The following is a 20,982-nucleotide window of genomic DNA, read 5'->3' as shown; positions in this document are numbered from 1 at the left end:
AGTGATCCATGCTCAGCCATTTGCAAAATCATAGTTTGTTACCTACATGATCCTGTGGATCTTTAAGGGTAGCAAACTTGGTTTCTAGGATTCTTAGAACTCAGCTGTCCTAAGTAGAGACTAGTAAACTAGTCTCAATATCTTCTCTTATAATGTGTTCTGTCAGAGAGATAAGGGGTTAGTATACTTTTTCACTGTATCTTGGTGATAAAATTGTGGTGTTCTGCCTGTTAATGTGCCTTCTGGCACCCCTAAGGTCAGCCATCCATATAAATGAATAGGACAGCGGTAGGCTTTTTGCTTCTTATCCCCCCAACAATGAAGTTTACAGAGGTATTAATGGTGACTTCATTTAGCTAGCGGTAGCAACATTTTTGATGCCAACCCATTAGTCTGTGTGTCAGTAGTCTCAGGATTCATTCTGTGATGCAGTGCAAAAGTGGCTGCTATGAAGGATAGCTGTCTGTGAGCGGACGCCTTATTTAACATGCATGATTATCATGTGATGTTAGGACAGGTGAGTGCATGCATGATTATCATGTGATGTTAAGACAGATGAGTGCATGCATGATTATCATGTGATGTTAGGACAGGTGAGTGACTGTGTGGCATAAAGGGACTCAAGGAAGAGGAAGATAAAAAGCATTAAAAAGTTAGAAACTAAACCGGAATTGCAGCCTAGTTTCTACTTGTGATCCTTGGAAAAGAGATTATGCTGGAAAATGAAATGTACTATAACAATGATATGTCTTTGAAAAAGAGATGTGGATATGTTTTTCTGTCCTGTACTGTGATGCAAAATGTACATAGATTAATTATCAAAGACTTTCAGTCTAACCTGAAACTCTCCCAGTGTGTACAGGATTCTGTTGTAGTCATTGGTTTATAATTCCTGGCTTGAACTTATTGCAGCTGTTTTACCCTTTTGCCTACGGTCCTTTATACCTAGATCCCAAATGTTGTCATTTTATTACCAGTTTTGTGTGGTATTGAACATTAACTAATTATAGCGATAACCTCTTACGCAATTCTCCACTTAAATTCAGGGAGATACTTTTAGCAAGACTAAAATTTAAAGCTCAGCTCTGCAGACTAATCTGAGGAATCCTTTGCTGATCCCTGCATAAGCTTCTTGGATTATTTCTACTTTCCTAGAGACTGACTTTTAGCAAGGGGACTGTCACAGTATAATATAAGTGCTAAAATGAAAAAGAAAAGCTTTCAATTCTGTAAAAATCAAGACAACTTGCATGCCTTCCTATGATATGACATACTGTAAACTAGCAATTATAAATGAAAATAAAACTGGAAAATTGTCAGTTTTGTTACAGGTAGCTCAGAGCTTGTATTATCACTTTTGGAACAAACATTGTCAATTAAAAAGTTTTCATTTAAGCAGGCTACTTACTGGAAATGCTCATTTTTGGCATTTTAAACAAAACAACACCTCTTAGACAATAATTAATTATCAGAGTTACCAGTAAATATTGAAACTACAAATATAGCAAAGCATACACGTTTAATTAATATCAAAAAAAATAACTTTTAAAAATAAGTTTGTTGGTCAGGGATTATAACCTATACAGTATATACCCAGCAACAAAAGATTTATGCTAAGCAAACCTTTTAGTTTCTAAACTAGTCAGGCGTAGCTATCAGTATGAGTTTTGCAGATCTATTGGAAAAGGTGGGCAGCATGGGGCGCTTTCAGTTTGTGCATATTATTATGTTATCAATCCCTGTTTTCATGTTAGCAAGTCACAACCTTATTCAGAATTTCAGTGGAGCTGTACCACGTCACCACTGTCGGACACTTCTGGACAGTAATGGATCCTACTACCATAATCTTAGTGAAACTATTAATTCCCAGGATTTACTGAACGTGTTTATACCAATAGACAGAAAGCAAAATCAAGAGAAGTGTGTTCGATTCTCATCACCACAGTGGAATCTCCTGAATCTCAGTGGCACCCAACACAACATGACCAGATTAGAAACGGAGCCCTGCAGGGATGGATGGATATATGACAAGACAGAGTTCAGTTCCACAATAATTTCTGAGGTATGTTTTGTGTGATTTTCTACAATACATTATTTTTAACTTTAATGTTTAATCAAAGATTGTTGGCCATTCTTGTTAAGTTTTCTTTCACCAATAAATGAGAAAATGAAAAATAGTTCTGTGGCAGGAATTACCTGTGATATTACCTGTGATATAGAATATAATAGCTTCACCTAATATTCCCTGAGGTTTAACTCAATGATGACCCAAATCACCAAGTTAAACTGCTTGGAATCTAACCTGCCAAAGAAAATAAAGAGTTTTTTTTTTTTGGGGGGGGGGCAGTCTGCTCTGCAGCCCTTATCTAGCTGTCAAGGCCTCATACCTACAAACTACTTTTCAGGCATAGATTTGTACAGAAAGCTTTTTAGAGATAGATGCTATAGCTTTATCGTTAAGTTCCTGTCACTGTACCATCTCCCTTAGCCTCAGCTGAATACATCCCCTTTACAAACCTCATCCCCTAAAAATAAAAACAAAAAAGATAAATTAAAATACTGCATTGTTTCTAGATTGTGATATATTCTACTATTGTGACATGCTCTGCTGAATGCTTCCATAATGTGAAATGCTCTACTGCCATCTATATTGGCATATATCATGTTATATACTGATTCATGTTTCCTATAATTGCTATTACAATATCACCTACTATTGTGCAATATTCCACTATGTTCCTTACCTTATGAATAAGCATTATATAATTTTCTGTTTTCTCTATACATCTTATATCACATTGCATACCTCTCAACTGTACAGTTTTTTGCAGAACGTTCAGATTTTTGCCAAATATTTTTGGTCTATTTTTCATAAAATTGTGGTTTTCTGGCAAATTAGTGGCAAATCATTAAAGACTGAAGTAAGGAAATAATACAGACATTTGAGTTTTAGACTTCATACCCTTCAGCAAATTCACACTAATGCAAAACCTGTTATCCTATCAACTTTCTAAGCTTGTAAGATCAATATTTAAGAATTATTCCTATTTTCGGGTCTTTGTCCCACTTTTATTTATGGCTTTGTCCAGATTCCTTGCTGTAACAAGTTGACAGGCATGCTTATATGTATATTTATTACAACTGTGTACTGAATAGTTCTTTTCTCTCTGACCCTCTTCTGAAAACGGTTTCCAACCCAGTCAGACTTTCTTGATAATTAAATGTAAAAAATAAATAAATAAATAAATAAATAGATTCTTGCAGAGTTGGGGCTCAGAAAAATGTAAGGAAGTTTACTTAACAACACCACTAACTGCTGGTTTCTCAAGTATAACTTCAAAAGATGAATTATTTTTGTAATGACTAATATTTATGAAGTATCACTAAATGTAGCTGAGAAACATATTCTTGGAATGAAAGTTTTATCCATACATGTTTTCACAGACCATTTTTGCAAATGTAGTGTTTGCGCTTTCAAATTCTAAGAATGCAATAAATGCTTTGAGAAGAACTGCTGTATTAGTAATCAGTATAATTCTAAAAAGTTTCTTTATTAACTAATTTCTGATGATATTTTCAATGAAATACTGACACTCCCTTTTGAACTGATGTTATTATTGCTTTAAAAGTTCAGTAATTCAAATGAGGTACAGATTTTAGGGAATCGCTTTCATTTTCTGTGAATTTGTTTTTTTTTTACTTTTATTGTTTTCAATTTGAATCAACTTTTTTAAAATCAATATGGCTTTTCCTTAAAGACAAAATAATTTACCTATAATATTCTTTTCAATACAGTTCACTTTAAGCTTCTAGCTAACATTTTTTTTTCAAATTTCTATGATGTCAGTATTGTTGCATTTAAAATATTACTTTATTCTTGGCTTATGTTTCATTTACTTGTGTCCTCATCTGACCTTTTTGACCTCTTTACACTGTAGTACCCTTGTTACTGTCTATATTACAGCGGGACAGGATAAGGGAAAATCATTTCACTATTCAGCATCTTCCATAGTAGATGGAACTGAAGCATTGAGTATTACTTGTTTACACATACTGTACTTCCATGTATGTTGTTAGATGAATTAAGGATCTGCAGAATTAATGTCAACACAGCAAACTGCAACACATTTGGGTTTAAGATAGCTATTTAAATTAAATGAAGGGTTGGTGAGGGTCATTTCATGAGGCATTTGTATTTTGTAGGTTTGAGAAGCACCTTACCTGGAATATTCTATGGGGAATTCCTTAGTGAAGCCTTACTGTTTTGTTAAGGTACACAGTTAAGATTAGGGTGAGAGATGTAAGGATTGGGGTAACCCATGGATTTCTATGTGAGTCATTTTGCTTCTACAGTATCACAGCTAAATCTGTTAATAATATTACGACACTTCCACAAGAGAACATGAACCTCAGGCATGACAGTGCTCTGAAATAGCTTTCTCCAAGAGCTATCTGTCAGCCCTAGAAAAACTGCTCTTAAACTATTGCATTGGGTGTCACCATACTCCAGAAGGGTGTCTCTTTATAATATTTCTCTATGTGAAAATATTTGTTGGCATTTATAAGTAACAGTTATAGACTGAAAACTACAAAATCCAGTAGGAAAGGTAAAAACATCTGCTGAAATTGTACTGGTCACATATTTTGTGAATCATTTTGGTAGGCAGTGATAAAACTAGATCAAATATATTGATGTTTTGTGTCTGGAACCCGTAGCATAACCAGAATCAAGTGATTAATAGATATGGGAGGGATAGTATAAAGGGAAAAGAATTCTAAATACTACGTGCACTTTGTCAACAATGAGCATGCAAAACCAGTCCTACAAGTAAGCACAACTTCTGCAGTCTGAGCAGCAGCTTGTTAAAGCATCTCTGTTTATTTTAAGTCTTATCTGTATAGAGCAGATAGAATAGGTAGAAGGAAGGAAGGAAGGAGAGGTGGCAATGCAAGAGTGTAGTTCTATGGATGATATCAAGAGAAATTATACTGACATCAGGAGAGTATTAAGGATACTTTTAAGCTATCTCAGGGGTGACAAGAATCACTCAAGAAGAGAACTGCTGCATCTCAATGAAAAATATACACGTGTGTGAGTTTGTGTGTGTGTGTGTGTGTGTGTGTGTGTGTGTGTGTGTGTGTGTGTGTGTGTGTGTGTGTGTGTGTGTGTGCAGGGAGTTTGTAACATTTTGTAAAACAAAGCCTATACAAAGATCTATAGCTTCAAACAAACCTCGTAAATGTATATTCATGAACAAAAGTTCCTTTACTAAGAATTACCTTGGGTGGTGCTCTGCTAATTTAAGCTGGTTCAGAATGTTGCAGGCAGGGCACTGAATGGTATTCCTTGCAGATCTCATGTTATTCCTGTACTGCATAAGTTCTATACTGACCACCAGCTACATGGGTGTCCTTTTAAAATGCAATACATAAGCTGTAATTAAGTCTGCCTGGCCAGGGCTCTGGATATTTAAAACACACTCCCTCTTCCTGACTTCCCCAGCAGAAGGCTCACTAGTGATTGTAAAGTTTTACTTAGATATTTCAGAAAAGTTTGGTTTCACCTTTGCAGCTTAAAACATCAAACAGCCATTTAAGTCACATGTTTGTGGTATTACCCTAAATGCTGAAAGCACAGTATATTGAATACATAACTGATCAACTCACTTATGGTCATACAGTATTGTGAGTGGAATATTGTGCATGGTTGGGTTTATGGACATGTAGTGTACATTATAAGTTAGTGTTAAAAGGTTTACTGATGTTTTTCTGGAGAAGGCCTGTGTGGTTTCTCAATGTGCACTCTGCAGGGAGATTTCTCCCTTTTTTCTTTTAAGAAAAATGTTAATACTTTAATATATTTACAATATATACACAGAAAGGAAGAAATTCAATATCCTATATGAATCATCAAGGTACTCTTATACAATTAGCACATTAAGAGTCTTAGTATTTCAATAGCAACATTTCAAGCCTATCCCAACCACTAAAAGTCTTGGTATGACTTATAGATCTTATTCTGATCACTTCCTTTTCAGTTTTACATAATATTGCTGTTAAATTTGCATTTTTTAATGTAGGAACTGAGTTTGAGTTATAATGTTTTTGTAATAACTTTTCTAGCAACTCCAAAAAGACTCCAAAGTGTTTTTTGCTGCTTGGCTTTTACAAATACTATTAGTGATCTAGTTAAAGAACAATTATCAGACTATATCCCCTTAAAACATATGTATCTCTCCCCACTATACATTTAAAATATTTCCCAAGCCATAAAGATGTGTCCAGTCAGCTTTTATATCTTTACTACATCTCCAACAATCTGAAGAAGTAATTTTACTAAACTTAAAAATTTTATAGGGAACAATAAACATTCTTTGTATATATTTCCATATTAAACAAAACTTTCATGTATAAACTTAAATACGTTTGACTAACTGATTTAAGTAACAAAGTTTTATTCTTACCATCTATTGAATCACTCGATCCATTGCTATCTAAAAGGTTTCAGAGTTCTGTATCAAAATTTATTATTATTTATAATTAACTTATATAACTTTGGACAAGCTTCCTTTGTAGGTCAATTAACCTTCAGTGATAGCATTCATGTATTCATATAATGGGGGAACACTGTTCTGTTCTTCACTCACATTATTTACAAATTTATTTAATTTCTTACTGATGGATAATATTAACTGGTTAATGGATTCATCCAACTTATAATCTATCATTAAATACTCTGGCGACTAAAAGGTTTCAGAGTTCTGTATCAAAATTTATTATTATTTATAATTAACTTGTATAACTTTGGACAAGCTTCCTTTGTAGGTCAATTTACCTTCAGTGATAGCATTCATGTATTCATATAATGGGGGAACAGTGTTCTGTTCTTCACTCACATTATTTACAAATTCATTTAATTTCTTACTGATGGATAATATTAACTGGTTAATGGATTCATCCAACTTATAATCTGTCATTAAATACTCTGGCGACTTAACTTCTCTTTTTTCAAAGCAATCAGACCATACTACTAATGCATTCCTTTTTAGTAAATTCATTTTAATATTGCTCTGAGTTCCTTAAATCTAGCTGTATGTGCAATGGAAAAGCACAAAAACTTCTATTTTGATATTAATGGAGTTTTAAATCATATTTCTTAACTGTTTTAAGAGTTGATTTCATATATGCAGAGTCAAAAGATTGAAATTAATGTCCTTCTAAGGTAATCTTTATTAACCAAATGAAAGGATTGTTACATATTTTTAATTGGGTCTATATTAGAACATCGAAGTTTCAGGTCTTCGAATGTTCTAATATCAACAGCTAGTAACCGAAAACCGATAAGACCGAAAATTTAGAACATCAAATTTTTTCCTTGGGAAAAAAATTGCTGTTCCAAAACACATACACACAACACAAACACACCAAACACACAGCAATCCACACACATACACCTAAAATCTTACATCTAAACCTACACTAAACTGTACATACACCACTATCTACCCACTTACCTTAACCCAAACCCTAACTCTAAGGTCTGTCAGTATCGCACACACACCTCACCCGCACCATAACCTTAACTCACCTATCCCACCCTAACCCTCATGTCCAAACATTCGCACACTTACCTGACCCACGCACTAACCCTAACTCACCTATCCCACCCTAACCCTCACATCCACACAATCGCACACTTACCTGAACCCGACCGTAACTTTCCACTGCAGAGCTGAAAATAGCAAAGCAACAATAACGGACAACTGAATTCTTTCACTAGGAAAGAATTCGATTATCTAAAAATTCGCTATTTTCAACTTTCGGTTACTAGGTGTCGATATTAGAACATTTGAAGACCTGACACTTTGATGTTCTAATATAGACCCTTTTTAATTTACCATATTTGATAAACTTATAAGAATTTAATATAATCTGCTCCTGAATGATTTTCAGTTAACTAGTGTAAATTGAGTCTATCCAGAGTATAAGAGAGAATCTGCAGCAACATAAGATTCTACAGCTGGGTAGCCAATACCACCATATTCTAATAATTTTATGATTTCTATAAGCAATTCTGTCCTTTTTCTGATAACATAAGAATGAAGTTAACATTTTTTACATTTTATTTAAAAGATTTTGTCAGGTATTAAAGCTATTGACAGCAATATATATATATATATATATATATATATATATATATATATATATATATATATATATATATATACATACATATGGACACGCACACACACACACATATATATATATATATATATATATTTATATATATATGTGTGTGTGTGTGTGTGTGTATAAAAGCTTGGGTAATATAATTATTTCAATAAGTATTAACCTATTGACATAAGAAAAAAACATTCATTCCATTTTTTAATAAGTAATGTTTCCATTAGTTTTTCAAAATTATTATTAATAATTTACTCACATCTTGATAGATTTTTATTCCTAAATATTTTAGTTATTTTCCTTCTTATTATATTTATATGTATCCTTAAACTTACTATATAGCAATTGATTTAACATTAAAGTTTCAGTTTTATTCTTAAATTATGGTAGTGATACTTCTTGAAACTTTTCAGTTTCCTCATCTATTTATTCGATTAAATAATTTAAATCTCCTATAGTTAGTACAATATCATCTGCAGAAAGCTGTATTTTAGATTGACAATCCTTGTTCATTCAGAATCCATAATTTTTTTCATTGCATCTTATACTATTGGATAAGGGTTTGATAACTAATGCAAATAGCAGAGGGGGAAAAGGGACACCTTTGTTTTGTGCCTTTGTCTAAAATGAATCCTTGAGAAATAAAAGACTCAGTTTTAACATATGCTTTCTCTATGCAGGTTTTTAAAATTGAAATAAATTGTTCTGGAAATGCAAATGTTTCTAAAAAATTAAACAATAGCTCCAGTCTAGAAAACCAAAAACTTTCTTAATATCTAAGGTAATTATGACCAATTTCTTATTCATTCCCTTTGCTAAATCTAAGATAGTTACTACTTTTTTATATTATAATACATTAATCTATTAACTATAAATCCTGCTTGATCTTTATTAATTTATCTATTATATCACTTAATCTTATACTGAAGATGGAAGTAAAGATTCCTCCCTTTTACAAGTTTATGCAGTGATGGAGTTGATATATGTAAGGTTGTTGGACTTCTCTCTTGCATAAATTCTTGCATTTGTTACTTATACTATTAATTTTTGTTTATTGTGCTAAGGGTGCGCTTGGGTAGATTTTGGTGTCTTTAGTGTTCATGGTTTTTGATGGCCATGTTTTGTATAGTTGCTCAGTTTTGCTTGCTGTTTTGAGGTTCACAACTTTTAGTTGTTGATGTCTGATGATATAATCTCCTTCACTTATATGGCTATTGTACTGTAGAATACATTACTTCACTGACTTAGGAACTGTGACTCTCTCCTTTAATATAATCAGAGAATAAGTATTTACTTGTATCAGTAAGCCTTTACTACTCTATTGAAAATTCAAAATGATATTAATATATAATACAGTAATACTGTACACAGCTTAAGCTTAACCTTCTATAATCAAATAGAAATGAACTAAAAACTAGATTTGACAAGGAAGTCACAGATGTAATGAACAGGATTAGCATTAGGGTAGAAAGGATAAACCTTATAATTAAGTGTCCATGAATAAAATCAATCATCACATAGTCAGCACTAGTAACACAGTGTTAGGAGAGGCCATGACTCCTAGTGTTTAACTGCTTCAACCTCTGAATCAGCAAATTGATGTACTGAAATCAGACTAATTTGATAAGTTTAGACTTCATTTAAGTATTTAATTTTATTCTTAATAAACCTTCTAGTTAAAAATGAATATCATATTCTTATGCAATTGCTAACTATGGAAATAATTCAGCATATAATGATAAATACTCATGGCTCATACTATACAGTGGTTAGCTATGGAATAGCTAAAACATTATTGACTGAACTATTTTTTCTAAGTTGTATGTCATACAACTGTAGGTTTTAAAAAAGTGTAACTAAGATTGCAAAATTAAATCAATAACCATTTTTCTAGCAAAATAGTAAAGCTAATAAAACACAATGTTTTTTTTACTGCAGATTGGGAAGAATATATATTTTTTGTTTCTGTAAATGTAAGGTAAAGCAGTAGGAGGAATATAACATATAGTTTGCAGTGCAGTGGCAAAAAAATCCAACTGCGATAGTAGACATTCATTTATCTTCATATCTGCATTTTTTGAGTTCAGTATGATGGACTATTATCTTGGCAGTCAGCAAACATCAGACAGGAAAAATTCCTGGATGGGATACAATATCATTTCATGATGCATGCACTCTATACACACACACACACACACACACACACACACACACACACACACACACACACACACACACATGCACACACACACACACACACACTCTTATAAAGTGTGTGTGCTTGTGTCCTGTCCAGAATACTATTGCTGTGTTCTACCCACTGGCTGCCAGTATTGGCTCCAGCATCCCTCTGAATATTTCAAAAGATGAAGACACTTATCAGAAAACAAATGTATAAATGAATGAATGAATGAATGTTAAGCCATACATTACACATCAGAGAGATGCTTTAGATCCACAATTACAGCTCTAATATGCAAGTCAGAAAAATCAGCAGGAGGCAACAGATAAGTAGAAGAAATTCACAAATCTCTTTAGACTATTGGTTATTACTTATTTGATATACTGAAAAACTTCAGTTTCCTAGAAATGAGTCAGCAGTGTACAAGCTTGAGGTAAGAGTAGAGGCTGCCATGTGGCAGCTACATGAGCTTGGGTTTGCAGTGAAGGATTACAGCATTTGTTTTAGTTTGTTCAGCTTTTCAAGGGGCATGGGCTTAATAACTTCTGTATGGAGACTCACTCAACTTTGCACTGCACTGCAAAACAGTGTGCATCCTATCAGGTAAACAGCTCAAGGGCCTTGTGTGCAACATTTAAGGCAACCTCTACTTTTGGTTGTAAAGTGCATTAATTTCACTACCTTCTTTACCTTGGCCTAGTTGCACTGTTGTTATTGATTTTAGTCTTAATCTTAAATCATCTATATTGCTGTTACTAATTCATTGGTTTAATACGTATTAGTCTTAGTAGCTGAACTAGGCTTGTGTGTTTATTGTTTATCACTTTATTAGTTGAACCCAGTTTTAGTACTGTGTTTATTTTACAAAGCTATGTTTGTTGGCATACTATATTCTGGTGAAACATTTTGTCTGCTACTGTTTATCAGATTAACTGTACTCAAATAAGCTTACATGACAGATAATGTCATTCCCAATCCAGGTGATTGGACTCATAGCACTATAGAGCAACATTAGGGTTATACTGCAATCCTGCATGTGTCATCCTTTGAATGAGAGGTTAAATCAATGTCCCAGTTACTTGAGTTAGTAGTAGCTCAGGTGGATTTAAAAGATCTCATGCTACGTATTGAAAACTTTTTTTTCTTGATACATAAAATCAAATTCAATTAAATAATATATTTAAAAACAATACACTTCAAACTGAAAATCTATAAATACATTTTTAAATATATATATATATATATATATATATATATATATATATATATATATATATATATATATATATATATATATATATATATATATATATACTTTTTTCTAATATGAACTTCTTGTCTCATAAACAAAGATACAATGAATCTTACAATCCATCCTCTCTATCCTTTTTGCCACAACCAAAATATTATTTTCCTGCAAATATCAATTTCATCCCATAATTTGAAAATAAAATGCCTTTTGTTCTTGCTTGCCACATTTGATATGTTACAGTCACACATAATTTAGATTTCCTGTCATCTCTTCTTATTTATATACTCTTTATATAATGTTTCCATGTCAATTTATTTTAACCATTCCCATCTATTTTGCTTATTTAATATTTCCCATAATCATTTTACTCTAAAACACTCTAAGAAAATACACTCCTTAGTTTCAATTTTATTACATACTAAGCATTTCCTATATTTAATTGCCTTATGTTTAATTTCTCCTTTCACTGGCAATTTCTAGATCAGCAAACTCCAAATTGAATTTTGAGTTCTTTTTTTGGTTAAATCCATTTTCCTGTTCTTTATTGCATTCTTTACCTAACTCTTCTCAATGGTGTATATAAAATAACTTTTCCATAATTTTTCCATACCATATTTTTCTTTTACTTTCAATTTCATTAATGTCTAACTTTCATTCAAAAAAATCTTTCTCAATGCCTTTCCTTATTCTTCCCATTTTTCTTATTTTTCTTGAACTTCTTGCTGCAATCCTCTGTACTTTTCTACTATTCTCACCACTATGTTTACTTTTTCATATATATCTTTCCTGTTAAAATTTTATAGACAATTGATAAAGCTAGAAAAATAAGGGTTTTTTCAAATATAACCCTCATTTGTACTCCATAAAGAACACCCATTGCAAAATTCATTTTTTGAATTCTTTACACTTCATGATTGAACACAAATATCCTAATTTTTCTAATACTTAACTAATTAGTGAATATGTCTTCTCCCTGAAACTTAGATTAGATGTTCTCCATAACCTACACATATCTTGTACATATTTAATCTTTTCTCTCTATTGTTCTTTCATATCTCCCAAAACTACTCCTAAAATTTAAGTCCTTTTATTATTAAAATAAATTCCTGAGTTTTTAAACTATTTTCCAAAACCTTTTTGTCCTTATTTATTTTAGACATATGCATTTAAGTAATCTTTCAGCTATTTTTATTGCCTCTATCATCTAATTAATCTTAAACATAAACTCTAATCCATCTTATCCAGGAAAAAATATTTCATTAATGTAAAATTTTTCTGTTTTTCAAAACTTATATCTTTCTTTAAAGTTTAATTTTCTTCCTCAGTAAATTCATCACATTCCCATATTATCTTCTTTTTTCCTATTTTCCTAGTGTGTTATTTCAAAAAAAGTAATTACTTCTTTATAATTTATTCTTGCTTCATAATTACTAAACAACCTCCTATTGATTTCACTTGTTTTATTATCAAGTATTGGTTTCCATTATGATTGGACAATACAGAATGCATTGAGAGCTGGAATCCTCAAAGTGCATTCACAAAAAAAAAAAAATGTGAACAAAATAGTTTTTTAAGTCCTGCGCCCCCAATGAATTAATATATACCAACACCATAGCTGTACCAACTCAAAGGAGGAGGAAAGTCCTCCAAAAAAAGGTGTCACTACCAGCAGAACTCAGCAAAAGTGACTTCTTATAGATGAACTCTGTCAGTGGGTTAAACCTTGGGCAACTGAAGCTCAAGTCTTCATCCACCGGAAAAAATAACCCATATTTTTGTCTTTTTAATTTTTTCAAGTAATGGTGAAATATCTTGCTTTTTCTTCTCTTGATACTGATATTTGATATATATTTTTTTGTTTTATATTTACAGTTCACTTTTTGCACTCATATTTATTATGTTTGGGTCTATTTATTTGTTTATTTTTATTTATTTATTTATACTAGTTTACTGGGGGAATGCAGTGATCTCAATGGACCACTTGCATGCACAGACTAGGTTTATCGGATAACATAAGAAATGAACAAAGCACATTTTCAGATACAAGGGTATGCAAACAAAACACACACACACACACACACACACACACACACACACACACACACACACACACACACACACACACACACCCACACACCCACACACACACACACATGTATGGATGCAAGAATATGCTACAATGTTTACTTCAAGAAGCAGTTAACCGTGTTAAAACATGGATGGATGGATAAGGGCTTAGTTTTGATGTACTTCTTAAAGGCTTTGTTGAAAAGGTGCTAGAGTGAATAAATTCATCTTTTTGGATCTTAAACTTGTTATTTTCTATGGCAGTTGTTTTTTTCTTTATGAATAAGGTGTAGCCATAATAACTGAGATACCTTATGCTACAGGGATAGCTCCATATCATTATATTGGGATGTATCAAAACATTAGAAGAGGTAAGTGAGAATAGTTGCAAGAAAGGATACCATGGGGAAAGACAGAGAAATGGTGAGAGAGGCATGCAGAGGGAAGAAGAGTTGAAAGGAAAAGAAGTGTGAAAGAGATGCAAAGAGAAGAGGGAAGCAGGATATTCTTCATTATTAGCTTCCATTAAGCTCCATATGTTTTCCTTTATCTTATCGTATTCTCTTATTTTATTCCTTTAACATTGTCTTTCAATTTTCTTATATTCTTTTCTAACTTTTTATGTATATTATTCCATCTAGTCCAATTTTTATTGATGAATGTAATATTTAAATGATGCTTCCATAAATCATTTACCATTTCTTCAAATGTTCCCTTATTTGATTATTTAACTCTTTTATACCTTTTCCTGTCCTAATGTTGTTGTTGTATCTTTCGGCTTTTCCCAGTTAGGGGTCGCCACAGTGAAACTCCGGTCCGCTAATGATTGGCAGTAGATTTTTACGTACTGAGTTGCCAGCTCTGACGCACAACCTTCAACGAAGGTATGCCCATTCACGCATGTCTCCACGTATTCTGTATTATTTTTACTCTCATCAATTTTATATATTATGAGAAAATGTTACATTGATTACTCCTTATTAATTCTCTTAATATCAGAGAAAACAATATAATCTATTTCTGTTTTCATATTATTCCCTCTGTGCAGCTATCTTTCTTTTCTTATTTTTATTTCTCCAATATTTATTATTTGTCTTCATTTTTTAATATCATTAGATCTCCAAATCTGCTGTCCTGACAATATTTGTATTAACCATAATGTACAGTTTGATGATTTCAAATGACTCCTTCCTCTCTTTACTGCCAGTATATAAATAAATAATGATAATCCTGATTTACTTTCCTTTAAAACAAATATATATCACAGGTAATCCTCCTGTTTTTCTATTATGAGATCTAAAACTGCTATATATTCTTTTTTTGCATAAGGAACAACACCAGTGCCTTTTATTGCACCCAAGTTCCACACAATATTTCTACCCCTTACACTTTCCAATTGCTTTCGTTTTATTTTTTACAAAAATATTACACTTACTAAAGCTATAATTTCAGCTTTAACTAATTACATCTAAGTGGCACCTGCATGTGCATCTGCACTTAACTCCTACTCACGCCTCTAGGCATCAAATATTGCTTGCTCGTATTTGCATCAATAATTCTAAAACCATACTATGTACAAAAAAACCAAAGGAACCGAAAACTGTAGACCACAAAGGAAAGAAAGAAATCCATGAGTCACGAACACAAATTCAGCAGTTTATTGTTAGCGCTTTCATACACCTTCAATACGTTCACTTCTTCAGACAAATGAATCAAAAACATAGCTTGCTTAAATAGAAAAAAGAACCATCAATTATCTTATTAAATAATTAATTATATAATTAACCTACCCAGACTTTTGTTAAAAAGACAAGATGTAAGATATCTTCTAAAATTCATACAAGTGCAGTTATATATCCTACTAATATATGTGTATATATAAAAAAATATACAAATACACATATGAATAATTTTAAAATGTAAAAATTATCTCATTTCAAGTTACAAGAAAGTTAATGTTTGCAAAAACCAAAAATGAATATATATAAGATAAATATCCTATGTTAAATGTTGTTGTGTGAACTTGATAACCACCTTATCTAATAAAATTATCTTTCTAGAGCTTTTAATCTAAGTATACATTTTATAGAACACATATCGTTAATACCAGGGAAAACATATGCATTTGTACGTAGTTGCCACAACAATTCTTGTTCCTCTAATTTGAGGTGCCATGGTCCACCTCTTGCATTCTTAGGAACACTTTGGACTACTACAAACTGAAAACTATGCGTATTATGCTCATTAATATGTATTGCTAATGCATTGACCTGAATATTCTTAGAAATTGCATAGACATGTTCATATATACGCTGTTTGAGTTGTCGCTCTGTTTTCCCTAAGTAAAAAACTGGGCACAATTTGCATTTTGCCAAGTATACTATGCCTTGGCTTTCACAATTATATTTGTCCTGCACAAAATACTCGTATCCATTAATAAAAAATGAAGGGCCTGTTAAAATATATTTACAGTATTTGCATCTCCCACATTTAAACATGCCTTTAATATTCCTGGACTTTTGGTGTGATGTCTCAAATAGTCTCTTAATATTTGGACCATTTCTATACGCTACCAAAGGTCTATTAACAAGGATTCTGTTTAAAATTGAATCCTGTGTAATAAGGCCCCAGTTCGAATTCAATATTGCTCTAATTTCATGTGAAATGTCATTGAATTGTGTTAAAAAACTAGTTAAATACCTATTAGTTACATTTCTATTCATGTTTATTACCGACCCATCACTGTAAATACTTGATATAGAATCATCCTTACCTTCATATACCATGGCTCTATTATTAGTAATAAAAATCGGACCCAACAGATTTTTTGATCTTTTAACAGTAATTTCTTGGATTAGACCATTAACCAATGATGTAGGGTAGCCACGATTATTAAACATGTTGAATAAAACATTACATTCTTTAATGAAATCATTGTCATGAGAGCACATTCTTGACGCTCTAACTAGTTGGCCCTTCACTACACCTCTTTTTTGAAAATATGGGTGGTTACTTGCAAAATGCAAAAAGGAATTACTATAAAAAGGTTTACGATATATTAAAGTTCTATAACACTGATTAAATGCATCCTTACACAAAGAAATATCCAAAAAATTAGTTGTCTCACTATTAAAATTAAACGTAAACTCTAGAAAAAAAGTAAATGTGGACATAATATTAACCAAATTTTGAGCATCTTCAGAATTACCGCGAATAATAAAGAACATGTCGTCCTGGTAACGAGTGTACCAGACAACCATGTCTTTAAAAAACTGGTGTTCAAAGAGATAAGTACGTTCCCAAAAAGCCATCACAGAATTGGTGAAACTACCACCACAAGGTGATCCCATTGCAACACCGGATTTTTGTACAAATAGCTCATCTTGAAACATAAAATAGTTATTAAATACAATGTCTATGAGTGAAATGATCAAATCCACTTCTTTGCCTAAAATCTGTTTTGACAATAAGTAGTCCCTCACCCATTCAATACCTATGCTATGTGGAATAACAGTATATAGGTCTTTGATATCCACAGTAAGAAACCCATATGATGCATCAAATGGTATCCTGTTTAGATGTTCCAATACATGCCAGGAATCACGACATATTTGGGTTTCTGTTTTTAAAATTTCTTTTAATTTTGTATCGACCAATTTTGTAATGGATATCTATTAATGGTCGCAACGGGGGATCACTCATATTCTTGTGGAGTTTAGGTACTCCAAAAATGACTGGAGTCAGAGGGGTAGGTATGGTTAAATAATGATATGTGTCTATTGATATAACCCCGTCAATAAACAAGTCACTTAATTGTGATTTACGCGTTGATATGCCTGATTAAACTCATTTAATGAAACTTTATTGCATGTGCATTTGTACGTAGTTGCCACAACAATTCTATGTACAAAGTTTTAAAATATTTAATGTTAAAACTCACACAATGGCAAACTCCAGTGCATCAATATTTGACCTCTGTCTAGTGCAGGTAAATAGATATTGACTGTTTTTATGATATTAATTTGCATAGATATAATTTTCACATTTTTCTAAATATCTCAACAACCAAGTAACACAGACCAAACTCGTTAGCCTCATATGAAAGCTATCAGCTAGAAAAATAAAATGCTGCTTCACAGTATGTTTGTAACATGAGTGGTTGCTGAAATATTGTAAGTTGTTTGCAAAATATTGCAAATGTAATAGTTACTGTTTTTACTGTGACTTATAAAATTTGATTTAAGAGCTAGAACCTAAAGGATAGTATTAAAACAAAAATAGTTTGTGCTAAAGAGTGTTTGCCATTTATACTTCTTTCATAACCCATATGGTTCCAGAGATATGAACATTTGTTTGAAGTGTGAGCACATAATTTGATTCTGTCAAAAGGGTTAGGCTCTGCCCATTGGAAGTTACAGTACAAACATTGGATTGAATGAGTTAAGGTAATTAATTTAAAGTTATCCATTCCATTTTTCTTTTTTTTATACTATTTTCCAAATATTCTTTTTCTGTCTTTAATTCTTTTACCAATATAATTCTTTCCCTTTACTACATGACATCTGAAACATTCTACTTTACTTTTTTCACTAGTTACTTTTTTCTATAAAATTGATATTTTCTCCTTCTGCGTGTTACATTTCTCCTTCTCACTATTCTTGTATTGTATTTTCCTCCCATGACTCTTCTATTTCAGTAACAATATTATTCTCCTGTTCTAGTTGCTCCTCATCCAGTGCAACAGTCACATTATTTGTTATAGTGCAATACAGCCAAAAATGTGTCATTTTTTTACATTTATAACATTGTGTTGTACATTTTTTTACTACTGTGACATTTTCCTAACACACAAAAAAATCTTCTGTTATTAAATTTCTCGATTTAATGCATCTCTGCTCCACAAAAATATGTTTTGGGTTGACCCAAATGTACTACAAAGCTTCTCACCTAATCAAAATTTATTACATTAGGTGTGTATTGAATTTGTCCATCCAACATTTAAAAAAAAGAAAATCTCCACCTTCCTATCCATAAACCTCTACTATTGATGACTTTAACTATGTCTAATATATTATGACATAATCATTCAAGATAATTTTGTAAAGTCTCTTTTTCAATATCGATTCTGAATTGAATATTATTTTTTTAGTTTCTCTGTTATGAGCAGTCACTATGTAATTATTCCATGAGCAAACATTCTTTTTTATATATATCCATTTAAAAACTTTTCTAATCCCTGACCTAATTCAAAAATAATATCACAAAAAGATTCTTTACCAATTAAGATAAAGGTTCTTTCTTCTGGAGCTTTACTTCCCAAAGTAAAATTACATTTCCCGAATGTCATATCAATCCAACGGGTTGCCTTTGTTTCACTTGAATCCTGGATGCATACCTGTTTTTTGCTGCATTCTTGCTTTATTCAATTTCTGAGTTCTTATCTGTGCTGCTACAGTTGCTTATGTCCCTTTTTCCTCTAATTTCTGATCTTCTCCTTTTCCCACCTCTCCATTTATAATGCTACTTTCCGCTTGATATATTTTGTTCAGAATTTTACCCCACAATGCTTCCTGGCTATTCTTAGCACTGTTGGATTAGATCCTGTAGTATACCATCCTACAACTGGAGGGTTATGGTAACACATTGTTTTTGCAGGACTGCTTCTGATTCTGCTGTTTGTATAGTTGCAAACAAATTCTGTTAGAATAGGCTCTCCAAATCAACATCATTCTGTTATATTACATTTACCACCATCATCCTCTTCTCTTCCATATTCTCTGTCACATGCATTTGCCAATAGACAGCTCCTGGCATCACCAAACAGTTTTAGTTACTTTGATGAGAATTTCAGACATGAAATTATGTTAACAATGATCCCCATGTAATATGCCTCATCTTTGACAAAGACAATAGCCACACATGCAAGTATTCCAAGTTGCTTCAAAGAAATCATATTAATCCCGCAAAGTCAAAATTAAGAGTAAACAATATCATATTCCCCCATATAGTCGAGCAACATGTATATATTACTCTAATTCATTTAAAAAGTTAATAAAACAATAGGTTTTTCATCAGCATGCATTTTGTGAAGAAAAAGAAACATGAAACTCTAATGTATATCACATTTAGTTGAACGCAGTCCTCAGTAATTTACCAGAAATAAAAAAAAATTAAGAAACAGGATCATCATATCAGGCCAAATTAGAGATCTTATGCCAAATCAGGGACAGTTGAGAACTATGGGCCTATCCCACTTCTGAAAACCTGTCCACCATATCTGGTTGCCAGACACTAGCAGTGTATGCTTATCTCACATTACAGCCAATGTACCAGTTGCTCTTCACACCATGGATATTCCCTGCACATTCAAATTTGTTGACCTCCTGCTCTGTCCCACCCATGATCTACCTAAGGACAAGGCCAACAGCTTGAATGGCCAGGTATACAGAGCCTCCGCACCCCGGGTGCTGAAACGTCTTTATCTTTGAGCAGGGACATCATGGACCATTAATTTGCTTACTGATTTTCTTAAAGTAAAGAAACACCACATTTCTATATTTTTAAGAAAATACATAAATAGCAGAAAAATGCCCCTAGCAGAATGGAACCCTAAGCAGCCATCTAGGTCATCTGTGCATAAGCCAGTCATGTCACTCCCAACTTGACTACAGCTCCACTCCATGTGAAGGCAGAGATCTGTATCTTGTTCACAACACCAGCAGGTATTTGATATCTGCCACTGCTTTTCATTAAGTCTTAACAGGAGAATGTGGCCACCACATAACTGAATCAAATGCTTTTTAGAAGACTATTAACATTGTTGCCACATTACCACTTGTCTTTAAAAGTGGCTCAAATAATCCACTTTAATGAGCATTTACATAGTAATGTAAGTTGCTGAGCACTTTCTTCCCTTCTGAAAGGGGGACTTCATCAGAACTGCTGGTCTAAAACAACCAGGTATGGATTTGTTTTTCTGTAATGCTGCAATGTAGTTAAGCCATTGTCTGTTTTCTTTAGGCTGCTTTAGAAGCCTTCAGATTGACTGTAGATACTTGAAGCTAACTCTGTTATATAATATTTAGTGTGCATGTAGACACCAATCTGTTGGATGAAATAGTAATTGAGATGAAGCTCTACAAGGCACCATGTAATATTCAGCCCAGTGACAGGAATGTACCCCTTTTTGAGCTCACTGCTAGACACAGGTCTTGACTGATTAACTCCCAAGGGTTGATTAACGCCCAGGGTTGGGAAGTAACTACTGGCTATTGCAGTCTGCTGAATTGTCTGAACG

The 20,982-nt window shown here is 32.6% G+C and overlaps 1 protein-coding gene across 1 annotated transcript in view; it reads left to right on the top strand.

Annotated features, from left to right (window-relative positions):
* The first annotated feature begins 869 nt into the window (after positions 1–869).
* LOC122805605 (solute carrier family 22 member 6-A-like) overlaps positions 870–20,982 on the top strand; it is a 335,119-nt gene continuing 315,006 nt past the window's right edge. Inside the window, exon 1 of the mRNA XM_044075845.1 lies at positions 870–2,062. Coding sequence (XP_043931780.1) covers positions 1,661–2,062 — 402 coding nt within the window. The 5' untranslated portion in view covers positions 870–1,660. The remainder of the gene's footprint in view (positions 2,063–20,982) is intronic.

This window comes from Protopterus annectens, chromosome 6.part1, assembly GCF_019279795.1.
Source record: "Protopterus annectens isolate FY-2018-M chromosome 6.part1, PAN1.0, whole genome shotgun sequence".
Classification (NCBI taxonomy): Eukaryota; Metazoa; Chordata; order Ceratodontiformes; family Protopteridae; genus Protopterus; species Protopterus annectens.
The sequence above is the reverse complement of the archived record's forward strand: the minus strand, read 5'-3'. Positions and strand labels throughout refer to the sequence as shown.